This window comes from Scleropages formosus, chromosome 25 (genome assembly GCF_900964775.1).
Source record: "Scleropages formosus chromosome 25, fSclFor1.1, whole genome shotgun sequence".
Lineage (NCBI taxonomy): Eukaryota > Metazoa > Chordata > Actinopteri > Osteoglossiformes > Osteoglossidae > Scleropages > Scleropages formosus.
This window is the reverse complement of record NC_041830.1, coordinates 17,481,957-17,504,375: the sequence shown is the minus strand read 5'-3', so window position 1 is coordinate 17,504,375 and position 22,419 is coordinate 17,481,957. Positions and strand designations below refer to the sequence as shown.

At 57.4% G+C, this 22,419-nt stretch overlaps 1 protein-coding gene across 3 annotated transcripts in view; it reads right to left on the bottom strand.

Moving 5' to 3' along the window:
• Positions 1-22,419, bottom strand: part of LOC108921406 (CUGBP Elav-like family member 5) — a 61,057-nt gene that overhangs the window by 7,792 nt on the left and 30,846 nt on the right. For all 3 annotated transcript variants that reach the window (XM_029249074.1, XM_029249075.1, XM_029249076.1), the window contains exon 3: positions 12,945-12,993. In XM_029249074.1, coding sequence (XP_029104907.1) covers positions 12,945-12,993 — 49 coding nt within the window. The remainder of the gene's footprint in view (positions 1-12,944; positions 12,994-22,419) is intronic.

Below are 22,419 nucleotides of genomic sequence, written 5' to 3'. Positions count from 1 at the left end.
GAATCACTGTTCTGCTGAATTCGGTGAGAGGTCCCACAGTGACAGAGTGTGTGTGTGTGTGTGTGTGCGCTTGTGTGTGTGTATTCACTCCATGCTGCGTGTTTGGCACTCCGTTTCTGTGCTGGACACACACACAAGGGCGGATTCTCTCGCCTCGGGAAAATCAGACCTCGAGTTCGGCTCGAACCAAAATCCTCTTAACTTCAAAAGGCGTGATCCGCTTAACGTCGCATCTGTGATCTGATGCCATCGGGGGGGCAGTGACTGCAGGCTTGGGGGGGCGGCCTGCACTGCCCTTCAGTGACACTCTGATACGGCATCGAGAACACACACACACACACACACACACACTTCCTCGATGTTAGTGGTAAATGCTTAGTGGTCAGTAGTTAGTGGCCGAAGGGTTTGGTTTCCACACACACACACACTGGCTGAAGCTACTTGTCCCAAGTGGGGTTGCAGCAAACCGCAGCCAAACCTGACAACACAGGGCGTAAGGCTGGAGGGTGAGGGGACACACCCAGGACGGGACGCCAGTCCATCGCAAGGCACCCCAAGCAAGACTCGAACCCCAGACCTGCCGGAGAGCAGGACCCGGCCAAACCCTCTGCACCACCACACCCTTTGGTTTCCGCGCAGAAGAGACGTATTTCCACATTTTGCAACTTTAAAAAAAGGCGTTTGAGTTCAGGAGGGGCACAGCGGCGCAGCGGGTGTGGGTTCAAATCACACTTGTCTCTGTGCAGTTTGTTTGCATGGTTTTCCTGTGTGTCTGTGGCTTTCCTCCCACAATCCTAAGACTGGTGACTAAAGTGGCCGCCGTACGTGTGTGTGTGTGTGTGTGTGTGTGTGTGTGTGTGTGTGAGAGAGAGAGAGAGAGAGAGAGAGAGAGAGAGCCCAGTTGCCACGACAACCCTGTGACACCACCATCCACGCAGGGGTTCTTCCTTTCAGCAACTTTTAACATTAATACCACTGTCATCCCCAGAGATAAGGCTGGTAGCCCCGATTATTAACGGTGCTCGAGGTGTGATAAGAGAGAGGACGGCGCAGTGCCCTCACCATGTACCGTGGTAAAACACGAACCGGTACAGCAGCACAGCGGCAGAAGACGCCTTTCGCTCCTTTTAAGTAATAACCGTTAATTTTCTCACACCTTTGATCACAGCTGCTTACAAGGTGGGGTCTGAACACTGTTTACCCATTTGTAGAGCGGGGTAATTTTTACTGCAGCACCTCATGGAAAAGTACCTTGATGAGCAGGAGGTGGGATTCAAACCAAGAACCTGCAAGTGTACAGTGTCGGTTCCAACCCATATGTTCCTCTTAGACTGACTGTCCCAAAAACCCCTGCGTCGCCCTTTCGCTGTCCACTCCCCCGCCCCCTTGGCCCACACTGAGGGGGACACATTCATCACGCCCCCCCCCCCCCCCCCCACTGCATCACCCCGGCGTGACCTTGAGGGACAGATACCGCGGTGCCGGTACTCGGGGCGGTGCTCTCGCTATTCATCTCCCCCTGCTTTCAGTAGAGTAAATTCACACCGGTGATGGAGAACAGAGCTGGATGAAAACGGTGAGCCGGGACCGGGTGCGAGGCCACGGGGGATGGCGGGGGGGGCCGTGAGGTGCCGGTCAGGGGTCGCACACTCGATGTCTGTTGCTGGTCGATGGGGCGAGCTGGGAGGGCCGGGTGCGAGTTCACACCAGTGGGGACTTTGGCAGAGGAGCCCCCCCTCCCCAGTTTGCATCCCTTCTTATGGTGTATCTATGGAGTGACACGGGGGGTGTTACTGTGCGGCGTTGCGGTGCAGAAACGCGGTAAGGTGGGTAAACAGACACGTGGGTCCCACAGCGCGCTGGACGTGGTGCTCGAACCCGTGTAGTTCGGAGCCGCTGTAAAAGGATGCCACGGCGCCCTTCAGCAGCCTCTGGAGGCGGAGCTTCCGGGCTCTAGTGTCAGCGATGAGCAGAAGTGCCTTAACGGTGCCCAGGGTCGGGTCTCCAGTTCACGGTTCCAGTTCTGTTGCGACCCCCCCTCCTGCCGGTGCAGTCAGCCGCCCCGTCCCCATAATGAATTATTGTGACCGTTAATGATTATTTATGACACCTTCTCCACGGCTTGTACTCTGAAGTGCTTCCAGTGATTTACCGTTTATAGAGTCGGATCGCTTCTACTGAGGGCGAGGATCGTGCTCAAGGGAACCGCAGCAGGAGCAGGGATTCGAACCCAGGTCTTCGGGTCGGAAGATGAGCGCTCTAACCGCTACGCCCCCTACTGGCCCAGCGAGAGCGCACCTGCGCCTCCCCACAGTTCCTGGCGCCTGCGCCGCCGCTCGGCTCCTGCCCTCGTTTCTGGGATTTGTCTTCCGTCACACTCTTATCATGTTACAATAAAATATGGCGTGACGGGTCTCGGGACGCGATCCTGCAAAAGTAATATGTGGCACCGCAGAGAAAGGGGATTAAACTGTAAAATTACTATGCAAATTCCCTCCCTCGGAGTTGCCTAAGCTCCCCAATTTGGTTCAAGTGCGAATGAAACAGAAGGCGCCCCATAAAATTAAAGGAAAATGAATTACAGTCAAATGTCAGGCCGCTTCCCAACAACCGACCGTGATGAAGAGCCGCCGGGCCAGGAGACGCTGCTGCTCGCACCCGGGCCCCTCGCTCATACACCCGTTCACCTCCTCAGCTGTACCTGTTCCCTGCAGCGGTAGGGCCGGGTTGTCGCGGGCTAATCGTAACTGCGTTTGTAGGTCACCTTCACCCCTCGAACCCGGGACACCGCAGCCCTTCGGAGCACCGGGCACCGAACCCACGCGGGCCGTTTTCGCTCTTCTTCCTTGTTATTGTGCCTCAGCAAAGTGAGCCCAATATGAGAATGTGAACTGATGAAGGGTGGGCCGAGCCTTGTACCAGGTGCCCTGTGGGGTCGAGACCCATCGCCCTCCGCCAAGCCCCCACCGGTGACGCCGGCTCAGGTCGAGTTTTACCATGTTCTCCCGGTGGCAGTAAAAAGAGCAAGCGAGGCTGTCTGGAGATCTCTCCTCAGCAGGGTTTCTGGGGACATCCAGGACCATCTGACGGCCTTGCGAGAACACTTTGTGTGTGTGTGTGTGTGTGTGTGTGTGTGTGTGAGAGACACCTGGTGATTTTCCACACTGAACTTCCTTTCACGTTCTCCAGTTCTGCGCATGACTGAGGCTGCGATTAGCGGAGCCCCTAATTACTCTCGTGTCAGTGTTGGGGGGAATCTGTCTTGTTGACTAAAAGCAGCTGCACTCCTTGGGAATGCCCCCCCCCACACACACACCTGGCTGCACAGAAGCGCTGCTTCAACACACACACACACACACACACACACACACACACACACACACACACACACACACACACACACACACACACACACACACACACACTCTGCGATGGTGTCGGTGCCCTCCCAGCTCCTGAGAAGAGCAAATCCGGCGACTGTGGCTCTTGGCTCCAGCACCCCCACCCCCCACCCAAGCTCCTGTAATTCAAACGGCGGTGCAACGCGGTAATGTGAGGGATTACGTGCAATCGGTGGAGTCGACTCGCTTACTGGCCACTTGTAAGCAGCGGCCCCTGGGAGCGGGCGTCGCGCACAGGGACCTCGTCTCCGCCCCGACCGCGGCCCTTCGTCCGCGAGTCCCAGCAGGAGCTTCCGTTGACCCTTGCAGCCGGACCCCGAGCTGCGGTCGCTCTCACGCTTTCGGGCAAACGATACTCCGGGGCAGCAGGTGGCGCCGCGGTTTGGGTCGTCGCCAAGCAGACGCTCGGTTCGGACGAGGTAACCCGGGGGTCCTACCTGAGACCCTGCGGATGAGTAACGTTCTACAACTGGAACTGATTCAGCAGATTTTCCGGGGGGGTATGTGTGGGGGGGTTCGGCGACAGGAGCCGCCCGGAAAATGGATGCCGGTATCGGCAGGACAGCAGCATCGCGCCGGGCGGACGGCTCATCTGGCCACTTTGGACGTGAGGTGTAACGCTGCCCCCGGAGCGGAGACATCCCGGCGCTGAGCTCCCGCGGCTTCCTCGTCCCTTTTCGAACCCGGGGACGGCAGGCGCGCAACGGTCCCCTTCGGCGCCTCAACCGCTGCCGCACTTATTGACTCTGGGCTCCTATTAATTAATTAAATGCTTTGGTGCTGAAGCCAGAGCGCTGGGGGGGTGGAAACGCTTGTCAGCTCTGTCCTAGAAACTAAAAACGGAATCAGAAATGGTAGAGCGCCAAAGCAGCGCACATCAAACTACTGTACTTCACACTCTGTCAGGGGAGGTAAAGAAAAAAGGAGGAAGGAAGGACAGAAAGAAAGAAAGAAAGAAAGAAAGAAAGAAAGAAAGAAAGAAAGAAGGGGAATGAAATATTCATGGGAACAAGCCAAGTGAGATGAGCCACCTCTCGCTGCGGCCGTTCCCACAAAGACGCCGAGCCCCCAGCGGACGCTTTCATCCTCCGCCCCCGCAGCACCACTTAACTGCAAACTCCAATCGGAGGATGGCAGCGAAAACAAAAGTTGGACGGAAAGATGTCGAGCCTTTCGTTTGTTCCCGGCCGTTCGCTCCGCTGTCTTTCGTCGGCCGACGAAGGTCCGCAACGGCGGAGGCCTTCGGGGATCGCGACCCGTGTGCTGGGCGAAGGTCACAGGAGATGCCGGGTAAGTTCGACGAGTGCCCATTAAGGTGCGCTTACTCTCCAAGACACGCACACACACGCACAGAGACACGCACACAACCCCCGCGATGGAGACGGATCTCCGAGAGCTCTGTTTTGTAAAACTTTCCGAATGCAAGACACTCGCTTTGTGCAACGAAATCAATGCAGACGTGGGGGATAAAGGAGCAACGCTGTCACAACCCTGTCCGTTTCCTAGGCAACCGGATCTGTCCTCCTGAGAGCTCTGGCAAGAAGACGGTGGAGGAGGTGGAGGTGGAGGTGGAAGAAGAGGAGGAGGAGATGGTGGAGGAGATGGAGGCCCTGTGGAGATGGTCTCAGGCTGACGGGTGCCCAGAAGAACTCATGGACTCGTGGCTCCGGCATGGAGGAAGGAGTGCGGCGCTGCCTCTCAAGCAGCAGGTCCTCACACACGGAGAGTAGAGCTTCACGAACGCTTGTGAACGTTGTTTCTGGAGCAGCTGGTAGCGTAGTGGTTAGCGCTGCTGCCTTTGGCCCTGAAGGTTGTGGGTTTGAATCCCATTTCCGGCCACAGTACCCAGGAGCGAGGTTTTTACCCTAAATGACTCTGGTAAAGCTATACAGCCGAGTCAGTAGTTGCTGGTAGCTTTAGGAGGTGGGGCGTGACACTTCTTTCTCGAACCCGATTCCTTTACATCAGACTTGTTCAGCTACTTGAACGTGTTCAAAAACACAGCTAGCTTGGACTTAAAGGGCCCGACTGGCTCTGTGAGGTGACCTCTGACCCCTGACCCGAGTCCCGGTCTCACGGCGTCGGGTTCGTGGCGAAGGGCGGAGGCCGCAACGCCCGTCGTCGTCCGGGGAACGGGGGGCCCAACTGCGCTGCCCCACCGGGCGCGATTCGGAGACGTCCACGTCTCGTCCGCGGAAGGGTTCTCGGGGACCGCCCCCACCCCGGCTCCGAGGGACGATTTCCCCGTGATGAGCGCAGTGCCGCGACGGTCGTGTCCGCGACGCGCGAAAGAAACGCGAAGACGCACCGGATCTCAGCTCTCGTCGGGTTAAATGGCGGCGGTCGAAAGATCTCCTTCCTTTACTTGACCCGTGTGCCGGCGCCGCGGCTCGTCCGCAGGCTGCAGGAGACAATTTACCGCGCCTCTCGGCTTAAAGGTGGCTGTGCCTTAAACGCATTTAGATTTGGTGGAGACATCAAAGAGACGGGCGGCTTATTTCCAAGTGTGTGTCGCCCTCGAGCGAAATCCTTTCCGCGCTTCGGATGCTCTGTAAATAAATTGGCTTTTCTGGGCGCCGGCTCCCCGGGCCCCCGCCGGACGCGCGGCACCGGCGGAGAATCACGGGGCTCCGCCACACGAGCGGCGAGTTCAGAAGTGGATGACACCGGCGACCTGCGTTGCAGCACCGCGGGGAAAAAGGCGTCTCCTGCTCGTGCCGCGCCCCGCCCGCACGCTCCGCCCCCCGGGGGCGGTAAGATGGTGCGCTGTTGATCCGAGAAGCTCGGCCCCCCCCGTACCGACGCGGGAACAGCTCTCGCCATCGTTAGCCTTTAGCTTCGTTAGCCTGACGGCGGGAAACCGGCGAAGCGCCTTTCGCTCCCTCGGTTTACCCCCCGCGGCGCCGCCGGGAAGCGCTTCCGCTCCGACCTGCCCGCCCAGCCGCGCCTCCGAAGGCGTTCCGGCGTGCTTCGCGCCGACAGGACGCCGCAATCCCGTTTAGCACGTTAGCGCTAGGCCCGCTGCTCTCGCATTCCGCGCGCGCGCACACTCCTGACATTGGGCTGTCGACGGTCACGACCACGGAACTTTCATCATAAAAGTTTTCCTGGCGGAGCTCCGCCAACCTAATGAGAATCCTGGCGGCGCGAGCCATCTGCCGACCCGAGGCTTCGCCCTCCGCTCCGCCACGAGCCGGCGCCCGCTCGCCGCGCACATCCGTCGCGCTCCCTCAACCGCCCCTTCGCACTTTTCATTTCCCTTTTATAAGTTGCGTTCAATTATTCAGGCGCATCGACCGGCGCGGGCCACTCGCGTCCCGTCGGGTTAACGCCCCCCCCGGGGTTTGCCGTGTCATTAAGGCTTTTATTATGTCACCGTATCGATCGGGCTCCGGCCGCGTGGACGTCCTCCCCCGGGATCCTCCCGACACCGTACCCGCGCTCTCCGCGCTCTCCGCGCTCCGGACCTTCGTGCCCCACAGACGGCGATGGAGCGATTGATACTGCGCTGTGGCAGAGGTCTGCGCCCCGTTCGTCCTCGGTCCTCCGGGGAGGTGAGACGTCCTTCGGCGCCGCCGCTTTGATGGACACCGCAGTACGGGAGCAGGACCGAGGCGCATTGCCGGTCCCGGCAGTACCTCTCGGTGGAGGCTGCTTCTTTGGTATCTAGCCGGCTTTGTTTCGGAAGGATTTGAGCCCCTGCGGAGTAATCGACAGGATCCGCTCGTGTCTCACAACACACTGCGTGCAGCTCCTGGTGCAGGCGACCGCGTCTCCCTCCTGTCCGGTCTTCCAGCCTCCGCCATCAAGCCCCTACAGCAGGTCCGGAGCTCCGGCTCACGAACTGGGTTTGACGTGCCGAAAAGTTCCGCTGCGTCTCCTTTCCTCGTCTTTTTCCACCGGCTTCCCGCAAGCGTCCATATCACGTTCAACGCTGCGGTTACGCCCTGCGGGATGGTCAGCAGATACCTGCAGGACCTGATCAGTCCCCACAGCCCAACAGGGGCGTTGTGCTCGTCCGGCTCTGACCGCTGGTGGTGCCGCACGCGCACACACACACACACACAGTCTAAATGTGTGAATGTAAATGTGATGACAGATCTGAGCTGGCGGCATCCGCTGGAGTGAGTGTAACCCAGGGCCTGTCTGAGTGTGTGTGTGTGTGTGTGTGTGGGAGGGAGGGGGTTATTAACGTGTTCTTCTCCCAGGCCCCAAGTCCTCAGTTCTTGAGGGAGGGCAAATTGAAAACGGTGCTCCCACAGGAGGCCAGATTAGCCTCGTGTCTCAGGGGCCCGAGTCGCTGTAATCTGCCATGCAGATCGCGTCCCCGCTAATGGACGGATTAGCTGGAGAAGCTGAGGCCGTGAGGCCCGAGAGCAACTGTGTGTGTAAGTGGGCGTTTCTGTGTTTTTGTGCGCACCTATCTATGTGTGTGTGTGTGTTTTGCCACCGCACTCAGTATGCGCCGGGAGGGAGGTGTGTGTTCGCGAGCGTCTCCAGCCTCTCCCCCGCGTGTCGGAGAAGCGCGACGCGCTGCTGACGGAGCCGTGCGGAGCAGAGCTGCGCTCTTTCTGTGCCAAGTGGACGAACGCCGACCTCGAGCGGCGAGGTTTCCGTCAGTTGCGTCCCCGACCCCACACGCACGCTCGGCATGCGTGTGCCTCATTTGCGCCGAGAGTCGCCCAGATAATGAAGCTCTCGACGTGGGGCGTCCCGTAGCGAGAACAATGAACCAATTACCTCCCGCCGCCCGCGAGACGGGATGCGAAGCCCGAGACAGATGGGCGAGGAGGGTCGTCGAGGAGGTCCGTCCTTCTCCCCTTCGCCCCTCCGCCCCTCCGCCCCTCCGCCCCTCACCCACCGTTCCCTTTGGCCCTGTGCCAAGGCAGAGGTAATAAAACAGCCCCAGAGCCACTGTCAGCCCCCCCGCCTCATACTGGGGGCTCAGGTTTCCCATTTCCTTCAGGCACTGATGACATTTCACCTTGATCTTAAGGATTTTTGTTCCAATTTTCTGGCGCTCCAGCACATCCCTGGGACTGAAATATTCTCACTGTGAGAGATTTTTTAATATTTTAGGGCTGAAAACGTGGGGGGAGAAGCTCCCTCTGTTCGCTCGCCCACACACTTATCCTGCCAGGTTCTTTGTATTGAAGTATAAGTCATCAGTCGATCTGAAATGAAATTAAAATTCTTTAGTGCGGCGACCTATATTTGCGCAGCACCGGAGGCATGTTGTGTTGCGCTCCGGAACGTTCCGGAGCTCGGTGCCCGCTGAGGACGGTCGCGCGGCGCTCGCAAGGCCACGGTCGACCCGCCTGGCGCTCAGCGCTCATGGAGGTACTTTTTACCGTCGTGTGGATATCTGCACCTACCCGGTCGGTTCAGTGCGAATGCCGGGCCAACGGGAGGTTTGTGGGGTCGCGCTTCTCAGCGTCAAGCAGAACATAGTTACCAGGCTGAGCGGTGTAAATCGGAGCGAGGGAACGAGGTTGGCGGTGAGTACGAAGCACGTGGCGCTCGGCGCGCTGCGAACGGACCTCAATTTGGACCCGGCCAGCAGCCGGCGGTTCGGGCTCCCAGCACCGCACAGTGTTGCTGTAGGGTGTCCTGCTCAAGTCCCCACCAGTTCTCCTGTCCATTGTTGTCCTCTGAGCTCCTCTGTCCGCATCGCAGCGTCCAGAGCCCAGTCCCTCTGTCCCTCTCCTCCTGGGGAAACCTGGCCTTCATGTCTCCTCAGCCTGCTGATGCAATGAAAGTTCTGGAAAAGACGGCCGCAATATGCCAGCGTGTCCACGCGGTGAGGCGGGAAAAAGGATGGACTTTGGAGCGAATCACAGCAGGACGGTGTCTGGAAGCACAGGTCGTGGGACTGATGTTATCGCGCTTTGGACACGTCACGAGAAGATGGGATTGTGTTGAAAAAACGGTGATGATGGCAGCAGTCAGAGGAGGAAGCAGAGGGGGAAGAGCAGCAGCCAGGCGGACGTACGGAACCGCAGGGACGGTGGACACAGGCCTTTGAACGCTAAGGACGCAAGTGGAGCGCAGAACGTTCTGGAATCGCTCTGTACATGTGATCGCTAAGAGTTGCCTTGACGACACTTAACAGCAGCAGCGTCCAGCAGCCCCCCCCCGGACCTCCCGCACCGCTCCTTCTCTCCGACACCCCGCATACAAGAACAATAAGGACAGGACGGGACAGCGCAACAAAGGACCGGTATCTACATGCCAGCAAACACAAGAACAGAATAAACGAATAAGAGAGTGACTATCCTTGCCAGCCCTGTCCTCCAGCGAGCCACACCCTGCGGAGAACCTGCTAGCATGGTGTCCAAGGGGATGTGATTTTCTTCTGGACACCACTGAAGGGGCTCATTAGAGAATCCAGCAGCACAGCATCCCACAAGATGCATAACATCCACATTGTCCAGTTTTCTGGGAGCATAACCACTCCTGTCTAGGAGGAGCGTGGCAGTTTTCTCCAAAGGAACTTGCAGTGTCACCTACCTACAATTCTTTACACGGACAGGTCATTTCACAGGAGCTGTTTGGAGTAAGTACTTTGCTCAGGGGTCCTACAGCAAGAAGTGGGATTCAAACCTGTGACCTTTAGGCCTATAGGCAGCAGCACTAACCGCTACGCCACCAGGTGTCCTTTGGCACACCGTGCTCTCCTGGAGCATGAGGAGCAGAACAATACACGACGTTTGCGAAGGGCAGCATCTAATCGGAGCACAATGCGGAAATGCGCCGTTGCCATGGAGAAACAAAACGGCCAGTTCCCCTGGAGGAGAGCGAGACGCAACACGTGTTACATAATCGGCCGTCTAGACGTCAGCGACAGTCCAGCGCGTTTATTCTGAGCGAGATTAATTGGTGATTGATAGCCCGAGAGCGAGTCGCACGTCGCATAAATTAAAACAGGTTGTACCTGCCACTTAGTGCCGTCATCATAAAATGTTATTTCTCCTGCGGGTCCAGGTAGGTCATTTCCGGTCTGCGGTCGATAAGGTGGTCGACCCCAACTCCCCCCCACCCCGAAGTTTGGCCAAAAGCATCCGATTTATCTCGAGAAGCAACACGCGCATTTGATGTGTGTTTCCTCCCCCCCGTGGAGTCGCTTCATAGGCTGGAGTGCGGAACCAGGAGACGGGCGAAGGGAGCAGCTCACGTAGAGCCCATCACCAGGAGCGGTTAAGGGCCACCTGCTTCCTGGTAAGGCATCGTGACACAGCGGAGACCCCGAAACACACGTCGTCTCCCTCTCTCCGTCACCGTCGAGCAGCCGTCCTCCCTGAAATGTGTTCGTGATCACATGCACGCACACACACGCACGCACGCTTTCTCAGGTCACGGTTCATCCAGATGGTGAAGAGTTCCTAATGAAGGGGCAACGGCGAGGCTCATAAATAAGACGGCTCTTGGCGTCTTCATGGCCGCTTGCAGAAACACCCGATTAATATGAATATGTGAGAACATCTTCGGAAATTCAGGACATTAAAAATGGATTTTAGGCAGTTTGTCGAACCACATGCAAAATCCCTTCCCAAAAACCCATTAGAGGAGCTCGTAATGTGGGCTTTACTAAGTGTTCTCTGAAAGCTCATTCCCATTACAGCAGCTGCTCCCATTTCATCACACACTGCTCTATTATTATATTTATCCTGCTTTCACTTCGGTGCTCCATCACGTTACGTGGCTGGCGGTGTGTGGAGCAGCGCGTCGGAAAGGCAGCGTGTCGTCCCGGCTCTGACGGACGCACTGGAGGGCGGCAGCGGGAGACGGTGGCATGGTGGCACAGCGAGTAGCGCTGCTGTCTCACAGCGCCTGGGTGGTACGAGAGGAGGTGGGTTTGATCCCCACTCTGTCAGTGTGGAGTTTGCATGTTCTCCTCGTGTCTGTGTGGGTTTCCTCTGGGTGCTCTGGTTTCCTCCCACACTCCAAAGACTTGCTGATCAGGTTCCCCCATTGTGTGTGTGTGTGTGTGTGTGTGTGTGTGTGTGTGTGTGTACACGTTCCACTGATATATGGATGAGTGACCCAGCGTAAGTAGTGTATCTAGCAGTGTAAGTCACTGTGGTGAATAAGGGATGTGGGCTAATAGTAACACTGCATAGAGTTAATTGGAAGTTGCTTGGGGGAAAAGCATCTGTTAATTCAATAAATGTAACTGAAATGCTTCGCACACATATCTTTCTCCCTACTCACATACACACCCTTAATCCCCAGAGGTGTGGAAGATGGACCCTGAGGGGTGCTGTGTGTTGTGCCGTCAGGGAGCTCTGTGAAGATGATGGTACGGTGTGCGTGGGATGCGAGCGAGGTGAGCGGAGGAGTTAAGTGTGTGTTTGCACCCCAGGATCGGGAGCAGCAATTACACTTCGCCACCTTTAATCAGCACACAGCTCAGGCGGGTCGGGATCCTGTGGGCTCCCGGTATCTTTCAATTAGCTGCACACTTCTAAAAACAGGTGCGCTGACCTGTTATCGACGCGGGGAGATTAATTAAGTAATTAGGAAGGGGGGTGGGAGGAATCCCCCAACCACCCCGTCTCTCCTCTCCCAGAGGCCCCGGAGGGCCAGAGTCGCGTGTCCCGTGGTGTCATCTTACCGGCGCACGCAATGTAATTAAGACTCGCCTGGAGCTCCCTGGCGGGACGGGGGGGCGACGCCCATGAGGGCGAGATGCGCAACGAGACGCTCCGCTCCGGCACCTGCTCCGAGTGTGTCGGGAGCCCCCCCCGGGAGCCGAGCATGAGGCTCCGGAAGCGCCGCCTGGAAAGGGACGCGCCTGCCCTGAGCGGAGCGGACGGGCTGCGGTCGAGCTGCGGTCGAGCTGCGGTCGAGCCTTCTTTCCGGGCCGCACCGTACGCAGCGCACCGCAAGCTCCTGGGCGTGCTGCGGAGACCGAACACCTGAGGCACCGTGCGGAAGGAGGAAGAGATCTGAAATTCAATTAGTGCCTCTTTCTCAAGGATATTGCTGCATCCTGTGACCGCGCACGGATCCATAGCCGGCTAATGAAAAACAGCCCCCGAGTGGGGGTGCGGACGCCCGAATTAGCGGAGGAGCGGCACCGGTGGGAGGGAGAGCGAGGAAGACGGAATTAGAAGCAGGGACACGAGGATCTTGGCAAGGAAGCTGCTATTCTATCGATTGTTTGCTTCATGCCCCCCGTGCCTGCGCCCCCCGAACGGCCGCTCCTCACTCCCTCTCGCGAAGAACGCGCTCGTATATTTAACAATAGCAGTTAGCGGGGGAGGAGTGGGCGGCTGCTGGCCGGGATCGCGGCTAATGACTTTTTAATTTACAGCGCGGCGATAATGCACTTGGCAGGGGGAGCGGTGTGGAACGGGCAGCGCCGTCCACACACTCAGACTACAGCAACACAGCCGCCTTAATTAAAATTAATATCCATGGCGCCCATCAGACAGGAACAGAAGGAGCGGAAGAAGAGGCAGAGGGAGTGAGGGCGGGGTGGGGTGGGGTGGGGTGGTGTGGGGTGGGTGCGGGGGAGGCATGGACAAAAGAGACAACTACCTCCACGACTCTCGCTGTCCGCCGGCTTCACCTGGATGGGGCGGGTCATCTGCAACATGAAAGAAAGGTCAGGTTAGCACTGATGAGTGGACCCCCACCCCCCAACCCCTATCCCCCACGCCAGCACCACAGCCGATCCTCCTCCGAAATCCCCCCCGTCCCCTCGTCCCAGGCAGCTCTTCACACACACAAACACACAGCGGGGGGTCGGAGTGGGTTCGTCATAGTCGAGGTCACATGACTGAGCCGCTGGGACACGGACACCTCTTTGCGGGGGCGGGGGGGGGGGGGGGGGGGTACTTCCCTAATACAGCTTAGTGTTAGCGCAGGGAGTGGCGGCTGTATTTGAAAGATAGGAATGAGTGGAAACCTGATGACTCCGAGCTTCTTCTGGAGAACGAAGGCTGACCCCACCGGACTGGGTTGGGTTACGGTGGGTTGCGCTGAGATCAGCGAGGTTCGGAGGTCACGGGTCGTGTTCTGTTGGTTTGCCTTGGGTTGATTCAGTTCTGCTGGCTTGGGGTGGATTGGTTTGTACTGCTTCGTACATTAGAGTTGGTTTCAGTCGATTTGCACTTGTGTCGGGGTTCCGCGGGTCGTGTTTGTCGCTTTGGGTTGGGTTTGGTTCTGGTAGAGCGCACCAGTTGGGTCAATTGTGCTTCTTCGGGTTGGACTGGTCCAGGTTGGATTAGAATGGGTTGTACCGGTTTGGGCCACTTGGGTTGGGTTTTTGTTGAACTGGCTGGGTCAGGTTAGGATGTGCTGGGTTCGGTCGGGTCGGTCCTTGTGGTAAGAAGCGCCTGAAAGGAGGGGTATTTGCTGGATTCTACGTTTCTCTCAGCAGAGCTGCCGACGCCGTGTTACCTTCACATATTTGTTTGATGGTTTGTTCTCCTTCTTGCAGTTTTCTTTTCAATTTTCCAGGTTGTATTGAGCAGTTTTCCAGAGTGTTTCCCCTTGCGGAGATGCCTGGCCCGAGTCGTTAATGCCATTTATTGCGGAGCAGACGGAACCACGGGGACGCCCTCAGGGCTGCGCCTGCTCCTCTGTCGTCTTTCCCCCTCGGCTGGGGACAAGATGGCAATTAAATTATCGTTGGCGCCACCCTTCACAGGCTGACGCTGGAAAACAGTCGGATGCCGCGTAGAATATTCTGCGGGGTTTAATGATGCCGTTCAACTGGAAGGCAGAAGGAGATGAAGCGACGTTTCCCGCAACGTCTCTCTGTGCTCGACGATTCGGGGGGGCCTTTCGCCGAACGAAGCGGAGGGAAAACGCTGGGGATGCGCAGCCCTGCGTGGAGATCAGGCTTCGTCCTTCATGGGCCTCGCACGGCTGCCTGGGACAAGCGCCATCCCATCGCCGACAGCCGTCAGTCCCGTCCACTCCCCACTTTTACTAAAAGGCGAGAAGGATCTCAGAAACTTCCCCCGCACATGTGCTCCTTGTTCTGTCCAGCCTGAAAAGGTCAGATTTAAAGAGTGGCCAAGCCCATAAAAGCATGACTTGTTCAAGGAGAAACACCATAATGGGATTTTAAAGTGTCTTAATAACGCGCTGATATATGGGGGAGAGGACAAGGCCACATTCATTAAGTGCTAAACATATCCTGTGTCTCCTTGGGGACCGAAGTAACCTTCTCCGGAGTGCTCTCAGTCTCTCCATGTCACCGTGGTAAATAGCAAGTACTGGCTTCCAACAAGCGAACGTTCGCAGTAAGACCCGCAGAGACACGGGGGACCTGTTCTCTGTAGACGGAACCGAAGCGAGAATGAATCTTCATTTTTTACTCTTCTTCGTGTTGTCTTTACATCTCTCTTTATTGTTTTCTGTGCCGTGTCTCGTGCGGAACTAAAGCCGTGGACTCGTTTCCTTCACAAAGTGTACGGAGCGTCTGCCGTCCCGCGCTTCTTTCTACAGACACAAAACTCCACCGAGAGCGACGGCCGTGAGAGCGGCACGGTCACGTTGTGTTTCTCTGCGGATTTTCTCTCTGGTCCACAGAGAACCTACAGTACGTCCCACGTACGCACACACACACTCACGCACACGTTCTCGTTCGACCGAAGGTGTAACACCTGGATCTGTCTTTGCATCATCTGCAGCAACATCCGCAGGACTCCGTAAAAGTGCGTCGGACCTCCCTGCGTGACCCCGGCTCCGCCGACGGGATCGTCACAGGCCGCAAGGTCGCCCCACGTTCGGACGACAAGGACGAGGTGCGAGTGTTACTGTGTCTCGGCAGCAGGGGATGGAAGACGAGTGATGAAGGAAACAAGGTGGACAAGGGAGGAATGGACAGACCGCGATGTTACTGAAAGGCACACGAGACGGGTGCTGCCGCAGCCAAGCCATCGGAGGTACAGGTCACAGGAGCTGCAGGATGACCCCTTGACCCCATCATGCCCTTGAAGTAGCAGCACAGCTGCAGCCAATCGGTGCTCCTGCCGGTGCCCGCGGTGCCTGCCATGTGTGCTCGTGTTGAGCCCTAATCTGTTGCACTATCGAGTCCTCCAGACCCATAGGCTCTCCTCTCCTCCCGGTTCCCGGTTCCCGCCTCGCTGGCCTTCCTTTCCCCTTGGCCTCCGCTGTCCTCGGCCGCCCAGCCCCAGGCTGCTCCAAGATTTCGCTCGAAGGCCATCTGTGCGTTTGGATGAGGAACACGTGCTCGGTGGGGCGTGGAGGCGGCCACCGACCGGCCTGCGATGGCAGGGAGTTCCTCGATCGTTCGGCCGTGGGGTGTATCCGCGCTCCGCCAGGGGAAGTGGGGGGGTGGGCTTCGCCACAACACCTAGGCACACTCGAGCAGGTGCGATGGTGCCCCGGTGCAGTGAAACCGGGGTGTCCCCGCTGCCCTCGCAGCAGACGGCGGACAAGGACCGATTACAGGCCGCCGCGGAGGTCAATAAGCGCTGCTTCACGGCCGCCGACCCGTAATTCCCTGCACACCGGCACGGAGCTGACGTTTCGTTACTGCTTTACAGACCTCACACCAGGGCAGGTCCCCGGAGCACCGCGATGACCGATTAGCAATTCCTTGTCGCACGTGCTTTTTTTAGCTCCACCAACACAAGCCCCCCCCCAGCCCCCCATCTGCTCGTCCCCGCTGGGGACAGGTGACAAAAGCCACACAGGGGTGGAGGAAAGGAGAAGAAATAGAAGAGAGGCGAAAGGAAAGAGGGAGATGACAAGGTGTATCGCTTTGGCAGGGAGACGGGGTAGTCCGGGTGTCGTAGCCCCCAAGCCGCACGTCCATCTGCCAGGAGGCTTTCCTGAAATAGCGCGGCAGGTCCCTCTCTCCTCCTCCCACCGTCCTCCTCCTCTCGCTCCATCCCTCTCCACCTCCAGAAACACAGCGTCCTCCCTCACTCAGCCCGACTCTGGCTCCGCGCGCTTCTGCCGAGAGAGCGGAAGAAAAGCTCCGCTCCTCACGTCGAAGATGAGGAGTCTCCCCGGGATGCTCGAAGGAGCCAGTCGGGCACCCTGGTCACCTTTCATCTGTTCATTCCGCTGGATGCGGAAGGACAGGACCGATTCAGAGCGCCCTTCTCGAGGCTCCGCCAACAGCGATCTTCCTGGGATTTGACCCTGGAACAGGTGTTTGTTCACTATGTGCTGCTTGACAAGGTATCACTCAGGGCGGCTCTGTAAACACTCCTTTTCCACCTGACAGCACCGAGAAACGCTCCCGCGTTCAGGCTCAGGTGGGATGCTCCGAAAGAGCCGCGTTGAGATAAATATTGCATTGACTGAAGGCGAGGCAAGCGCAAACACGCAGACGCACCGGAAACTTCTCTTTGGGGTTTGTCTGATGGATGGAAGAATCTTCCGAGCTTTTCCAGCTGTGAGCGCCAGCAGCTACTGTTGGTATTGCTGAGTGACTGATGGTTGTTTTGGAGCAGAGGGTGGGCTGGAGACAGACTTTTAAACAAAATAGCAATAAAAAACACTGCTGGAGCAGTTTAGAGGTTGAATGGACCCTAATAACATCCTTCCCCCATGGCGAGGCTTTCGGAGCCCTATTGAACGGACAGCCGGTCGATACCGCCCAGCCGAGGAGCGATGTCACCGGCACAACATCTCTCATCCCGCACCCAGGTGCGCGCACCTGCCGCACGATGGCGTTTCACTCCGCAGCCAGGCCCGAGGTGTGCGACGCGCGGTGTAGCGCTGCCTAAGCTGTATGAGATGTGCTACTGAACATGGCTGAGCTCATGTCTTCTGCTCCTTCACTGTTTTCGCAAGCGTTTGACCACCGACGTCTTGCAGTGTTTGGGAAGAAGGAGGCGCCAGCATCCACGCCCCAGCCTCACCGCTGCTCCCTCACTTCTTCCCGCAGATAAGGAGGAGCGTGCCGGGACAGCCTACACCGCAACCCGCTGTACGTGTCGAGCGCCGACCTCGGGGAAGCGGAGGGGCACGAGGGCGAGAGCGCCGAGCCCGGCGACGCAGCCCCACGAGACCCCGGCAGATGAGGCAGAGAGAAGCGGCTTAGCTTTGGCACTTCATCTGTGCCTGTGTCCCGTCTCAAAGCCCTAAGCTACGACCTGCTGGGATCGATGGAGGCCGGCAGCCTCGGGGTGTCACCCCTTCTGGGACGGGGGCCTTTTCAAACCCCGAAGTCACGCGCACGCATTGCAAAGGGCCGCTAAGTGGAATTAATGGGACTATCGATTAACCTGCGCACAACTTAAATTGAACCAAGCAGGGAATCATTTTTAAAGCAGTAACTATATTGAACGGAGATGCGGTCGCTGCTCCCAAGCCCTGAGTTTGAGCCAAAGTCAAAGCCCGAAGTAATATGTAAGCAGGCTTTGTTTGCGTGACGCACACCCAGAGCCGCACGTCCATCTGTGAAAAGGGCCGTTAAAGGACCCGAGTCCCCGCTGGCTGTCTCAAGCCCTCCCGACTCCCGCTTGTTACCACCTCTTCAGCGGACCCTACGATGGTTTCCTCCAGCAAAGTGTAAATCGATGAAAAAATTAAAAAACTCGGATGAGCGAAAGGCCTTGTGGGCTTCCAAATCCGGGGCAAACACCTCACGGCGGGTTTGGGCAAGGAAGCCGTGATGGTTTGTCCCATCGGAACCCCAGATCGATGAGCAATTTCCATGCGTGTGACCGGCAGCAGAGTATGCAGCGTGGCGCAATGTTTGTTCTCCCCGCTGCAAACCGGCACCGTGGCTCCAGGTTCGGCTCTCCGCTCATGGGCTCTCTCCATCCAAGAGGACGAGACGCTTTCTGCCTCCGCCTGCATCAGCGTTGAAAATCAGAGTACTGTACCAGGACGCCGTTTTCAATTATCACAATTAGGCATTGCTACGTTCTCGAAACAAGCCGGTTTCGGTATCTACACAGGGGGGCCAACCGGAACCGGGACGCGACCGAGGCTTCGGAAGAGAGCGGTTTGCCGGGCAACACCAAAGCGTTTGGCGCACCGAAGGCAGAATGGCCTGGTGAGGGTGTGAGGATGAGGTTAGGTTGCCCCTTTGCCCCCTTCATGCACTGCTGCTACTCTATGGGTGGGTGAGCTTTCCCACCGCTGGTGTCCCTCATGGGGCACCGTACCCCTGGGCTGCGCTCCTGACTATCGCCGCAGAATATGCACTCCTGGAAAGGCACGGGGAATGGACCGGATGTCTCAAACCCTGATGGCTTCATGTTCCTGACCGGACTGGGGCGCTCAGAGGCAGTGGTGTGTCAGTGAGGAGCGCAGCGGTGATTATTCATGTTAGAGATTACTGCAGGAACATTTTCTGTCATGAGCAGAGGGATATTCCGCTGGAAAATGAGCCCCGAGACGTTCCGGTAGAACCCTCGCCGGGAGGGACGGAGAGCGGGGCTTGTGGAACCTGTCAGATGCACACCGGTTCTAGTTACCTGAGAAATATAGTGAAAGAGCTGTTGCAGAAAGGCCACAGTGCTGATCCCATGTAATGGCAGCAGTTGGCGTAGTGGTTAGAGCTGTCATCTTGAAACTGAACGGTCAAGGTTTGGCTACACAAACCTGACGCTGTAGGTTCCTTTGGAGCAAAACTGGTGATACATGAATAACTCATGAGAAGAATGTATGGTACAACGTGTCATTAAGTGCATCGCAGACACGCGTGTTATTGTCACGCGGGACACAGGGAGCCGGGACGGCTGAACCCAAGCGCAGCGTTGCTCGTCTGAAGTTGAGGGAAGAGGCGAGTTCTCAAAACCGGGGACGGGCGAAGGGTCGGTCGATCGGCGAACGGGACAGGAACGAGGATCCACGGACGTGGTCGGAAAACGAAGCAAGGAGTCAAAAAACCGGAGATCGCGAACAGAGAATAGAGTAAGTGTGTGCGCAAAGTAACGCGAGGAAGGGCGGTTGTCCCAAACGAGATTCCGCAACGGTACGGGAGCTCAAGAGGGTCTTTATAGGGTGAGCGATTACTCGGGAGCTAGTGCGGAGTCAGGTGTTGACGCTTGTGTTGTGGGCGTGGGCGTGATGGTTATGTTGTGCCTGCTGCTGACGTTGCTTTTAGGAGCGGGATGGTGGAGAGTTTCTACACTCGGGAGAGACGGGCAACTTCGTTTCACGGAGCAGAGGGCGAGACTCCGAACACCCAGACGTGTGCTCAACACCACCGTCTTGGGCGGTTAAGGATGCTGCTCTGGCTCTTCTTTCACGCGTGTCCGACGGCATTTTCGTTCACGGTCGGATGAGTGAGACCGTCGACCGCTCGACCGCCCGAGCTTCACTGCCGGAGCGATGCTCGGCCGGCCGATCGGGTCCCTCCCCACGCTTCCGCTCACGGCGCCCTGGACCGTCGGCCGGCCTCGCCCGCGTCTGCTGAGCGTGCACCGGATTGTAAAGGACACAGCTGTCATATTACAGCATGAAGTGCAGTAGCGTCTCATGATGACAGAAGGTGTGTCTGGTGCTACAAACTGCTTTGATCGCGCGTAACAAAGAATTTCTCTATTCGCTCTATTCCTGTCACTGCCTTAATTTGCGTGCGCGCGCACACACACGCACGTCACTGTGCTGACACACACAGGCTACGTAGGCCTGCGGGGGGTGCGGGGCGACGAGTTGTTGTGGTAAGAGCTGCTGCCTTGCATGTGAAAGATGCGGGTTCGAATGCCACCTCCCGCTATATACCCCCGATCGAAGTACTGATCCTGAACCGATACAGCAAGACACGCAGCTGTAGAAACGGGTAAATCGGAGTAAGTATCTCAACGGTGCGGATCACTCCGGAGGAAAGTGTCCGCTAAACGAATAAACGTGCGGAGGGGGCTCGGAGGTCAAGACGTGGTAATTTGGAGTAATTTGGAGTAATTCGGGTGTTCTCTGGTGCTTGGCCCACCATGACCTCCTTGGCGCTCCAGCAGAATGAGGGGGGTTTGCACCACGTGGTTGACAACTTTCATTTATATGCAAATGAGCCCACGGCAGACGCGAGCGCTCCATCTACCTCAGCCCTCCCCGAACCGCCTACCCCTCTCGACCTCTGGGGCCCCAGGCTGCAGCCCGCTGAGTGCCGGTTTCACTCGTAGCGCTTGGGTCCCAACGGAAAGAACACGGAGCTGCCGGAGCCAGAGGTCCACCGACGCCCGCCTGTTCGGGCCGGGTTGGCGTGCGCTTCGCGCCGACGCCTCGCGCTCGTTCCGCTGCTACTCCTCTTGCTCCGTTTCGCACTGTCACTTGCTACGTATTATGGAGGCCACGGTGCGGTTATGTATTTGTAACAAAACCCCGTTTCAGATCGTTTCTTACTCTGCTGTACATCTGCGCTACCGTACCTGTTTGTTCATTCCCGGTTTATGGCCTCACTATGCAAAAAATACCATCATCCGGCACTCTGAGCTCTGCAAGTGTCCAGCTTAAGTTTGGTAAATAATGAAAGTGCTGAAGTGCACCCGTCAGCTCCGCCAGCAGCTCCGATGCCGATGAGGGATGTAGGCGGGGCTTTCTGATGAACATTAAAGCTCCCTGCTGCGAATGCTCAATATGCTGCTGCTAAGGTGCAGATCCGTCCAGCTCCGTCTTCTCTGTGTCGTCTCTCTTCCGCAGAGTTCACGCCCAGGGGACGTGGTGCAGCTCCGTGGTGTGTCCTGAGTAACCGAGGCGTCATGCCCTACGTCTCTAGGCTGCGGTGCTGGACCCTGCTGACCTCAGAATGGAACAGAATGGGCGTGAGAAGTTCTCTCCTCCTCTTCCTCGCACCACCTGTTGGCAGATGTTTTGTGTATCGTAACACTCTTTTCCCGTTTTCCACTTTCCCGCCACAGCGGTTCCGCTCGCACCCCCCACCCTCGTTCACCTGTGTGCCGGTGCACGTCCCGCAGAGCCCCATCATGCAACGGGGGAGGTGGAAAAGGAGATGCTGCGTCCAGTTCAGGAAAACCAAGCGCGCTTTGGAACCGAAACGTAACTGTTCCCGTGGACATTTCGGAATCCGGCTGGAGCTCAAATGGAAACCCAGTGGTACCTGCTTAGCGTGGTCATACTGTCTGTGTGAAATGGAAACTCAAGGCGACCTGCTGAACTCTATTGTGTTCAGGTGGTGGTCAGGAGAACAAACATCGGCGTGTCCTCACAGCCCCCACCACGTGCTCCGCTATTGAAACTCTATAAATCCCAGAAAAGAAGAAGGTTTTCTACCATCCCAGAACCCTAACCCCCCCCCCCCCCCACCACGGTAAACATTATCAGTCTTTCCAGGCAGAGGTGGGAAAAAAGCTCAAAGCTTTGAAAGGTCTTTTGAGAGAACGCATCTCCACTTGGCGGAGACGGGTCCGGCATTCCCGTCGACACACACGTTGCCACTCCGAGCTCGCTGGTCCTCCGTGCGGTGGTCCAGGTCAACACTGCAATGCTCGGTCTGCTGATTCTCAGCAAGTGGAGGGTACCACATACACATTGATGATGTCGTGTACGGGTGGTTCCCGAGGAACCGATCTGTGCCATGCGGCGCATGGAGAGGTTGGCGAGTTCATTCCTGGAGTCACATCGAGTTCAGCTTGACCATGTCCAGCTCATAGGTCCACCGAGAGAAAGATGTAGTTATGTGCGCAGGACTGTCCGGCGTGTCTGAGCAAAATGCCTCTGGCCCGAATTCCCGGCAAACGCACCTTCCGCTGACCTGTATTTTTCTGTTTCCGAGCTGGCAGGTACATTAAAATTCAAACGACCCCCCGTTGTGGTAAAAGAGCGGAGCAGCTTGAGATTGCAGCGCAGTCCTTCGTGGCACATGAAACGTCTGTATGCTATTCATGAAGTGATCAAATCGGAGCAGAAAGTGGGCGGGAATCTGTTCCGGGGTGAAGGGCCACGTGCAAGGAGAGCTTTCTCAAACGGTGCCGCTGTTGCTGCGATTCCCGTGGAGCTGTTGGAACAGCAGCCTGCCAACGATGCGGCGCACCTGCCTGTGTCTGCGGTGCCCCATCCACACCACGCGGCCCTCCCGCGATAGAGACCCCCGAGCCAGCCTCACGCGCTT